Genomic DNA, 10,820 nt, shown 5'->3' with positions numbered 1-10,820 from the left:
CAGTTTCATAAGGGAATTAGTTACAAACTAAAACGCTCTTCACAGAAACAGTCACACACATGCACGCACGCACAAAATGACACACACATGCATGCATGCACGCACACACACACACACACACAGACACACACACACACACACACACACACACACACAAGTCCATAGCAGAGCTCCCCACGCTGTTGCATGCCTGCTCACAACATTCCATCTGGCTGCTCTGTGGGCCAATCGGCAGCAAGCATGCAAACGAGGGGGGAGTGATTTTTTTTGGAAGTTGGAGTGCAGGGCTTGCATGGAGCAGAAACTATAGAAAGAAATAGAATAACAAAAGGGGGGTAAAAGAAGAGAGGAAGGCGAAGGAATAAAGGGGAGAGACATTGAAAAAGAGGCAAAGAGAGAGAGGAGGAGGAAAAGGCAAGGAGATTAATGACACGCTCCTTTGGAAGAAATGTTTGCCTCTGTCAAGAACTATAGTATTTGAATCTGAAAGATGCACTGAGAGGAGAGGAGAGGAGAGGAGAGGAGAGGAGAGGAGAGGAGAGGAGAGGAGAGGAGAGGAGAGGAGAGGAGAGGAGAGGAGAGGAGAGAAATAACGTGATGGAGTTTCTTTTTTAATTCCAACTTAAAAGAGAAGGAACAGAAGATGCTGGTGTCTGTCTGTCTGTCTGTCTGTCTGCGCATGTGCATGTGTGCATTTGAGTGCGCATACGCGCGTGTGTCCGTCAGTGGAAAGCTGTGTGGTCCAACGACAATAGGAAAAGAGAATGAGATTCAACAGAATTAATTTTCCCCAGAGACACACAGTACATTTACAGTAGAACAGAACAGAACAGAACAGAACAGAACAGACCAGACCAGACCAGAACAGAACAGAACGTTTTCCCAGTCAGTGGGGTTATGTGGTGAACTGACAAAAATGAAGACGGGCAGCTACAAATAGCTTACACAAAATAATAACAAATTAATAAAACACGGCCCGGCGTATACAATAACATTTCACATTGTGGCAGTAAATGGCACTTAAGTGTAACCATTCTCCTGTTAAAGCTAATTGGATTAGAGTGGATCAGTGTCCTTGGTGGCGAGTGGAAAGTGCTTTGGATTGGACACAGTGGAATCAACGGCCCATGCTGCTGGACACACTGTGACAAGTTGACGCCAGCGGTGTCGTCTTGGCGTGCGCTCGGTGGTGTACTGGAGATGTTATGGGACCTGATTGGGGGGGAGGTCCGTGCCAGAGATCTTATTCTGACTTGGACATGACACCCTGAACTGGAGTTTGTTTTTTTCTTTCCCATGTGGCTTCCATACCAGACCATGATTTAGGAAGCGAGAATGCTCTCTATGATGGGAGTGTGGAGTCCAGCCAGGGGATAACGGGTCAACTCTAGATGTCTTCAGTTGTCTGAGGAAATATACTCGCTGTAGTTATTTTGTTGAGACTTCGTTCATCTTTTTTTTACACATTTGAGCTTGTGGGGGGAATCCACAAATGTAAGTTTGAAAAGAATGTGGCCCTGGCATGTCCACGACACTGTGCCAGTCTTCCATACCATTGCAGAGGCCATGCATGCAAGCTTCATGGAGTCTTCCAACACTGTCAATGTCTAGCATAAGTATAGTGCAAAGCAGTGATTAACCACTTTCCATCTGGTGTCTGTCTGGTGTACTTTGGACATGGGACATAAGCTAAACATTTCCACAATTTTGTGTTCTAAAAGTGTTCCAAAAATGCTAAAATTGTCAAAAGATTTAGAAAGGAAATTTTTAATTCGATTACGGGGTAAGTAACAAAAAAATAGCCCCACAAAACAGCAAAAAAGTCTCACTAATACTGGAAAAATAGGGCTTAAAGTGGTTCAGGACAAGCTGTCCAAATGCGTCCATGTCATTGGCTCCTTTGCAGCCTGCAGTCAGTCCCTGAAGGAGCATTCCTGGGAGGACTTACAGTAATAGCCACCAGGGATGTATTCGGTGAAACACATGGAATAAAGCAAAATAATGATGGATGTTTTAGGCCGACCAGCTGAAGAAATCACAGATGTGAGGCATTAAGGTTGATTTTCTGAGACCATTCATGTTTCCGGAAGATGCTTCTAACCTTGTATTCTATTGCTAGTTTGATCACTTCAAATAGTTATTCCATCCTAAAATAACTAGTGGCCAAAAATAGCCAATCTCATGCACCATGCATGCTTTCACAGAAGACACGCTGCAGGCTTCTATGGAACCCAAAGGACTGAAATCAGTCGTGGCGACTGAGAACTTGAATCCACGGAAACAGCCACCATGCAGGGATGCATTCTGTGAATCACCGTGGACATTTACACTAGCCCGGGGGGGGGGGGGGGGGGACCTGCTGGACAGACGTGTGTGAACCCGAGGCCATTTGGGAGTCACAAACGCTGTGCTGGTGAGTCTGGTGACCTGGTCCAGTATTTCCAAGACAGTGTTCCTCTGTTGTAATAAAAAACAAAAAGACTGAAGGCGGGGCGGTGAATGGAGAGAGAGGAAGTGAACATGGTGTTGGCGGCGTTTGTCTCGTAAATCGTAATGATCCACAACTTTTCTGATTGTCTGCAAACTAAACTCACATGTTGTACATGTTGTACAGCGAAGAATATATATATACGGTTATAGTGGTTAAAAACAAAAGGATTTTTTTGTTCTCCTTCAAGAACAGGGTTTTTACTGCTCCTGTATATTTCCACAGCCCTGGACATAAACTCTTCAGACTCTTTACAGAAGTGGATGCAAGACATCGCCCCACTGACGACTTGCTCACTGACACGGCGGAGCTGCAAAGTTCACTGAAGGCAAACCTCGTCTCTGTGCACTCCAAACACCCCGTTACTTTAATGCCTCAGTGGAGCAGGACTTAACTATTGATTTTGCGTCGTTTCTTTCTTTTATGTTCAGACTCAGACCTTTGGCAAAACAAATACAGGCTGAATATGAAATTCCTGTTAGTAGTCGGGTCAAGATCCAAAATGCTGCAAAGCATTACATTACAGTACTAATACTGGCATGACCTCACTGTGTGTGTGTGTGTGTGTGTGTGTGTGTGTGTGTGTGTGTGTGTGTGTGTGTGTGTGTGTGTGTGTGTGTGTGTGTGTGTGTGTGTGGGACTGCGTGCGTGTGTGCATGTCCCTCTGCTAAGTGAGCTCAGATGTTGTCAGCTAACATATTTCCATTTGTAATGATTCAGTCCAGACAAATTACACCTGTATTTTAAACGTGGTTCTGTGGGGCCCATAAAAAATATATCTTCATCTAGATCAGTGGTAACCAACCTTTTCAAGCCCAAGAGCCCATTTTATTCCCAATTGTAAGCCAAGATCTACCACTAAAACGTGTTAGAAAAAACACTTGTTTTTTTGCCATTTCTGACAGGCTCAATGCATGTGCACACATCCACACAAAGACTAAAGCTTAAATTAGAATAAATACTTATAGTAAGTTATATTATCAATGTCAAATAATATTAAGACAAATTAGAAATAATTAGTATTAGAAATATTTTGTTTCTCATTTCAATGAATATTCACATTGGCAGATGTTCAAATGACATAGGCATAACATGACCATATATATTTGCACAGATATGGTGACATACTCTCAGGGTCAGCCCACCTTTAATGAGACTGCTGTGACTGAACTTTATCTGCAAGCGTTTTGAAATCATATTTAGTGATTGCCAGTCTGAGGGTGTCATTAAGATGTGAGTCAGTCATACGAGTTCTATTTTCTAGATTCTAGATTTTATTATTTTCATTTGTGAAAAGGCCATTCTCTGCTCACAAGATACCAAAATTCCTTCTCTTTAGCTCTGACCTGCAGGTGACAGTCACTTACTAATCCAATAATCTCCATTTAAATATCTGAAGTTAATGCAAACACATCCTGCATTTTATCGGACAGCAGTTCAATGACAGTAGGCTCAGTAAAGAGGAAAGGAAAGCAGCTACTTGACTCATGCGTTGTACTTCAACAAGTTTTCATATTTCATATTTTTTGCTCTATGTGTGCATGTGTACATAATTCAAACTGTAGCGTTGATTATTGTCACGGACAGAAGTCATTCTTTCCCTTTGCATATGCCCTGGAGTGCACTCGCCTATTAGTTTGCATTGCAGACTGGTATATTCAGTATATTTTTCTCATTTTTATATTTTTGTTGTTGCTGCGCAGCAGTTGAGGAGAACGCAACTATGCATTCCTTTAAGCAACACAACTTCTGCAGCTGCATCCATATGTTTAGAATTTGCATCAATGATCAAATCCCAATAATAAAAAATATAACAACGAACAACGAAAACTGAAGTAGCAGCTGCGCTATCGGCTAGTAGTCCCAACTCTGTGTCTGCAGCCTGTCACGAGCCCGTAATGAACGCACGTTGTTCCGTATTTTAATGTCGGGTCGGAGAATAAATACAGTATGAATGACGGCGGGATTTATTTGACAACTCTGTCCTGCTTTCTTCACGAGAAGAGAAGAGCGCTCACAGCTGCTAATATGGTAGCAGCCGTGTGGCTGTCAGTTCTCTTTACGGCATGACGTAATGGGAACCTGGGTCTGGGAAGCTCAGAGCTGCAGCCATTGGCTCATGATACGAGCACACGACCAATGGGACAGATCATTCAGTGTTGCTAAGATACCACCACCCCACCACACACGCACACACACCCTTGGACGATGGGGTCTATTCTCAAACTCAGAGCCACAGCGCTCTGCTCAAAATTAATTTGCATGTGACGAGCGGCACTGACATTATTCCAATGGGTCTGTCTGACACTTCGCGATCGACTGGAAACGTTCCCGCGAGCTACCGGTAGATCGCGAACCCCCGGTTGGTTACCCCTGATCTAGATTAATCTATAGTTTGCACTGTGATTTGAGGTCCCTCCTGGAGCAGTCCAGCCAAACGTTTCTTTTCTGTTTCTCCCTTTTACATGATCCAAACCTAGCGCTTCTCAGTGCCTCAACAGTTGCCCTGACCTGTAGGAGTTGCTAATACAGCGAGTCAGCGACAGAGCTTGCCCTCTTTAACTTGCTACGCATCCTTGAACATGGATCCAAACCCCTATAGTCTCTGCGATGGAGGGAACATCATAAGCGCCCATCATAAGCGCCCGCAGCGTCCTGCTAATCAAGTCTTGTTTTATCAATCCAGACATTGGAGCTGGCTCACATTAACCAGAAACACATATTAAATAGACCAATCACGGCATTTGTCAGTCCATCTGCTTTCCTACACGATCTGCCAACAGATGTGTCCCAAGGAAACTCAAGTCTCAAATCATCACCATTCAGTCACCGTACTGGGAACAGTATGGAAATCAGGCACGCGCACACACAGGAGCCAAAGCAGCGCCTGAGCACCTGGACTTCATAGCAGAGGTCTCCTTGTGATGCATTGAGAGCTTGTAGAATCAAATTTAGATCATTATTTACAGCAAGGATATTTGGTGTAGAGGGCACGCACGCACGCACGCACGCACCACCCTACTCTCATCTTACAATAAATGCTCAAGTCTCTGTATGCATGTACGTACGACGACGTACAGTACTTCTGACGTCTGTAATTCAGGTATCTCGAGAGTCGTTCGACAAATTCGGCACACGCCTTGCAGATTCTCCATATAATAGGAATAAGAGGGACACACAGAGTGACAGACAGTCGGGACAGACAGATACAAAGATCTTCAATTGATTGCCACAAAAGGCACACACACAGACAGACAGTTACTCTGACAGCGGTATAACGGGTATTGCGTTAACAGTGGTGGGGCATGCATTGCATTCCCTAATTGCATCGTTCCCAACTTGCATCATTCTTGAGTAGGGCCGGTGGCCGACGGGGACCGGACTAGTAATAATAATACAAATGATACAAATCATAATAGTAATAAAGTGATGATTGTGCCTGTGTAACGGGTCAATAATAGACGTCATGCTGCAGTGACAAAGGCAGTTCCTCCGTGTGAAACCCCTTGTAAGCCACCGTCTTGGGTTGGGACCCAGACGGGTCAGCAGAGCAGAGAGACACATCTCTGGTGGTGGCTAACCCACATGACATGAGCCTCTCTCTCAGTCACCAAGCCACAAAGTCCTCAGCAGAAGGTCAGCGCAAGCACCACAGCCACTTTGAGTTCAACGGGAGCAACCCCGCCCCCACGCATGCATGCACCCATGCATCCCGGTCTAAAAACAGTACAAAAATCAGCCAACCGCCGCTCCCCACCCCCGCGGCCTGCAAGTGGTACAGCCCCGGCCCGGCCCAGTGGCCTCACACCGAAGTGGACGACTTTATTTAGCACAGTGAAGGGGTAGGAAAAAACCACAGCTAACCAACGGAGACAGACGGACAGACAGACAGACAGACACTGACTGGTTCAATGACTCACTGACTATAATTGAGACCTGGATTGTGTGTGTATGTGTGTGTGTGTGTGTGTGTGTGTGTGTGTGTGTGTGTCCGTACTTGGAGGTGGGGGTACGTACTGTGGTGTCTGTGGTCCCCCTTCCCCCAGCCATTCTAGTCTCTCTCTCTCTCACACACACACACACACACACACACACACACACACACACGTGTGTGTGACCTATGCTCCTTTTGAGACTTAAAAGGTGTTGTTTGGACTAGTACCCCACCCCTCACCCCAACATCCGCACGCGCGCGCGCGCGCGTGCGTGCACACACACACACACACACACACACACACACACACACACAGCTTCCATCCGATTCGCGCACAAGCCTCCCTCTCCTTTTAGTTCATTCAAGTTCATTCAGCTCCCCTCCACAGACAAAAATCACTGCTCTCTCAATGTGCTGCCGACTGACTGCTACCTGGAATTACACCCAAATTATACTGCTCTGCATCAGCTCCATCCTGTCTGTCTGTCTGTCTGTCTGTCTGTCTGTCTGTCTGTCGGGTGTTCCTTTGTCTGCCTGCCTCTCTGTCCGTCCGTCCGTCTTTCAGTATTTTTGGTTTGCTGCCTTCAGCAGCTGCCAAACCAGAAACCTCTAACGCTTGAAAAAGAGAATGAGGGTGAGACAGTGAGAAAAAGAGGCAGAGAGAGAGAGAGAGAGAGAGAGAGAGAGAGAGAGCATCATATCTGGACCTTTGATGACCACTTAAAATAGCGAGAATAGCCGACCTGCTCACAGTGCTTTTGCGATGCGAGCTTGTAGATCAGCAATTTTCGCTGCGCGCCACCAACGTGCTTCGAAGTATGAAATAGGGCTCACGTGGTTAGACACTCTCCCTAATGTGCTTCGCAAGGCAAGGAAGGTGCAGCAGCATACACACGCACGCCCAAATAGATTCACACAGAAACAAAAGATGTGACCTTTATCTGGTATCCTTCTACGTCATGGCTGTTTTCCTTCCACTCAGAGACCGTGTGTCAGAGTGTGATGGCAAACAAACACAACCTAACACTACTTAACAACTCCTTGTAGATGCATGGTTTGGGTCATTGTTCGACGTGCAATAGGACATATCACACCACTGGGACGAACTGCTAAAACAGTCTCATCCCGTCTCAACCTCGACTTTACTGCAAAAAACAGGGTCACTTTTCATACCCCCCCTTCACTGGTGTGAATGGAAGTTTGTGGTGCAAATGGAAGTTTGTGGCGTCGTTCACACAGGCAGACACAAAGATGCAGGCTACCATTCCTTTTCAATGGAAGCCAGCGACGTGAAGCTACAAAGCAAATCTGACGTTTGTAGCTGCTACAAAAGATACAAAGCTACAAATAAGATGAACTGGCTTCAACTTCAGATGCAAAGATACAAAGCGACAAATATGCTGTGCATCTTTGTACCTTTGCATCTGCCCATGTGAACAAAGCATTACGTTACGTTCACACGTTGCAGATTAAACGATGCAGTCTACCATTCATTGTCAATGGAAGCCAGAGACATGATGCTGCAAAGACGGAATGATGCATGTAGCTGCTCCAAATCACGCACGTGAACGGCTGAACGCGCGTCCTGTCTCCTGAACTGTTCAGTTCATCGATTACCGTACGACACTGTCAAGAATACAAAGACGTCGCCAGGACAAACATGTCGAGTGCGATTACAAGCTAGACACAACCACTCACTCACAATGATCTACTCACTGGCTTCGCAAGGGACGGCTGGCTGTGTGACACCGGTGCATCTGTGCCCTGGGGCTGAAACACGAGGCTACTTTGAACTCTCCGTTTTTGTTCAGCTAGAAAAATGTGACCGATGTATTACTTATACTGTGGCGAGGCAGCTGCCTGGCTGATACCAGCTCTGGTAATATTATCAATGGCCAGTTTCGGTGCAGTGCAGTCAGTCTACACCGGTACCGAGGTGTCACATTCTCACCCCAAGCCATCAACTGTCCCCTCCCAGCTCGTCAGATACATCCAGCTGCTTGGTAAACACGACGACTTGGGGGTGACAATTCCGTGTTGACCTTTAGCACCGTCGCCGGGGTGTCTCTCATCTCACCCTGTGAAGGGCACAGCGCTGTGGGGACCGGGGTAACAGTAACACATCGTCATGCATGAAGGAGAACAATCAAAAGGTGGGTGCACCAAGACGACAGGAACGAATACCTGCCGATTGGCTGTAAACGTATACATGCTTCATTGTAACCACAAGAAGCGAAGACAGATCGATTTTCACAAATGTCCCTGAATCTGATTCGGGAGGTTTCCAAACGCTTTCATACCTGTTCCCTGATCCTGTTCATTTTCCCCCGTATAGCTTCCTTTGATTGGGCTCAGCAGCACCTTTTAACCGGAAACATGTACAGTAGGCCTACGCGTTTCCAGATCATGTCAAATCTAATGTGGATGCTGCTGAGCAGAACACAGCTATGCACAGAGCCTATTGACACACTATGATTGGGCCATCATCACCCCTTGCCCTCCAGGTGGAGACATCCTGGAAGAGAGGCCATTTAGCAAATGTTTTAACAGTCACTCTTGGTATGATCATATTATGCCATGTTCTTCTTGGGAGCAAAATGTGTGGGCTTGAAGGAGCCGGAGGTGGGGTCACATTTAGGGATATGGGCATGTGTACGCACGCGCGCGCGTGTGTGTGAAATGATGTCTTGACAAGGTGAGGTACCGTACAAGACGTGTCCAGTCGCGCTCTGTCTCTCAAGTCTCAATCACTACTCTAGCTATCCAGATCACTGCTCCACACACTGTGGTGAACTGCTCACTGGAGCACTCAATCACCAACACACGGCATGCATATTACTGACATGTGACACCCCCCCCCCCCCCCCCCCCCAGTGACCCAGGTGTGCTGGTGAGATGTGCAACACCTGCTCTGCTATACATGCATGGAACACACACACACACACACACACACACACACACAGAATAAGTGAGGGTTGCTGTGAGTGCTTGCTTGCAGTGAAGTTAACCAGTAACTTTAGACATCACACACACACACAGTCACACACACACACACACACACACACACACACACACACACACACACACACACACATCTGATCTATATATGCCCATGGTTTGCTGTGATATGTAGATGGCCATCTTGCACAATTCTAAACTATCCTCACTTTCTATCTTCTCACACATACATAGGCTACTGTAGGCCCACAACTACAATACATACATTACATATACATTTAGTTATCACAAGCACACACACACACACACACACACACACACACACCTTGTTAAATGCATACGGGCGCGCGCACACACACACACACACACACACAGGATATCAATCAGGATCTGAGCCGTCCTCCTCCTTATAAGGTCCGGCTCCGGGGCATGAATAAAAGTATCGTTTCATTTATCAGTTCAGCTGAACAAACGTGAGCATATTCGCATAATTATGTGACTTCCCAGAAAATAATAACAATAAATAACAACAACAACAATTCCCATATAGGCCTATATATATAATATTCATTCTTCTTCTCCATCATCTCACCACATTGCTGAGGAAGTCTCCGTCATTGAGTTCTTCCAGGTCCAACAGGTGGTTGCTGGTTCCTCCGGAGTCCAACAGGTGGTGGCCGCTGCTCCCGCCGGGAGAGAAGAGTTTCTCTGCACTTAGACTGTCCAAGATTGACTCCATCATTGTGTATATCTTCTGCTTCTACCTGCGCGTGCTATTAACGTATAGACTCTATGGAAACACTCAGCAGTTTCCGTGGAAACTATTTCTATGGGTTTTAATTGTCAGAACGAGTCGAGACGCCGTGCAGGAGGTCCAAATCTTCTTGGCGTGAATTTTACATGCAGCCACGAATTGTCACGGCTGGTTCGGTTAATTAATGAAACGAGACTGACATCTGGGGAGAAAAAATATCGGCGACCCAAGGATTCAACAGGCGGTTTAAATGCGTATAATAGTTTCTTCTTTTTTTTTTGTCGTCGTTTTTGCTTTGTGCTTCGGTTCCGTAGTAAATGGGAGTTTTAAAATGTTATGTTATGTTATTTTTCTTTTGCCGTCGGTCGTTGGTTGGTTGGACGGCACCGAGCCCTCTGCCTGCTTCAGAATCTACTCTCTGACATCCAGCTGCAGCTCGAGCCCTCTCTCCGAGAGGGGGCCGGACCGGCTGATGAATATTCATGAGAACCCCGCCCCCTCAACAAGATAACGCCACACCCTCTTTAAAAAAATAAAAATACTCTTGTGTGAGTGTGTGCAACGGTGGGAAAAGTAATCACATTGTTTACTTAAGTAAAGAAAAAACTGTCATATCAATACTGGCAGCATTAATACTTTTACTTTCGACTGTTACAAATAAGATAAGATAAAAGTCCAGAATTCAA

The 10,820-nt window shown here is 45.9% G+C and overlaps 1 protein-coding gene across 2 annotated transcripts in view; it reads right to left on the bottom strand.

Annotated features, from left to right (window-relative positions):
* Positions 1–10,532, bottom strand: part of creb3l1 (cAMP responsive element binding protein 3-like 1) — a 55,792-nt gene extending 45,260 nt beyond the window's left edge. For both annotated transcript variants that reach the window (XM_080758402.1, XM_080758403.1), the window contains exon 1: positions 9,973–10,532. In XM_080758402.1, the coding sequence (XP_080614528.1) occupies positions 9,973–10,122 (150 nt within the window). In that variant the 5' untranslated portion in view covers positions 10,123–10,532. The remainder of the gene's footprint in view (positions 1–9,972) is intronic.
* Positions 10,533–10,820: the final 288 nt, after the last annotated feature.

This window comes from Protomyctophum bolini (genome assembly GCF_963924005.1).
Source record: "Protomyctophum bolini genome assembly, chromosome: 24".
In the NCBI taxonomy this organism is placed as follows: domain Eukaryota; kingdom Metazoa; phylum Chordata; class Actinopteri; order Myctophiformes; family Myctophidae; genus Protomyctophum; species Protomyctophum bolini.
Note: the sequence above shows the minus strand (reverse complement) of the source record. Positions and strands in the feature narration are given on the sequence as shown.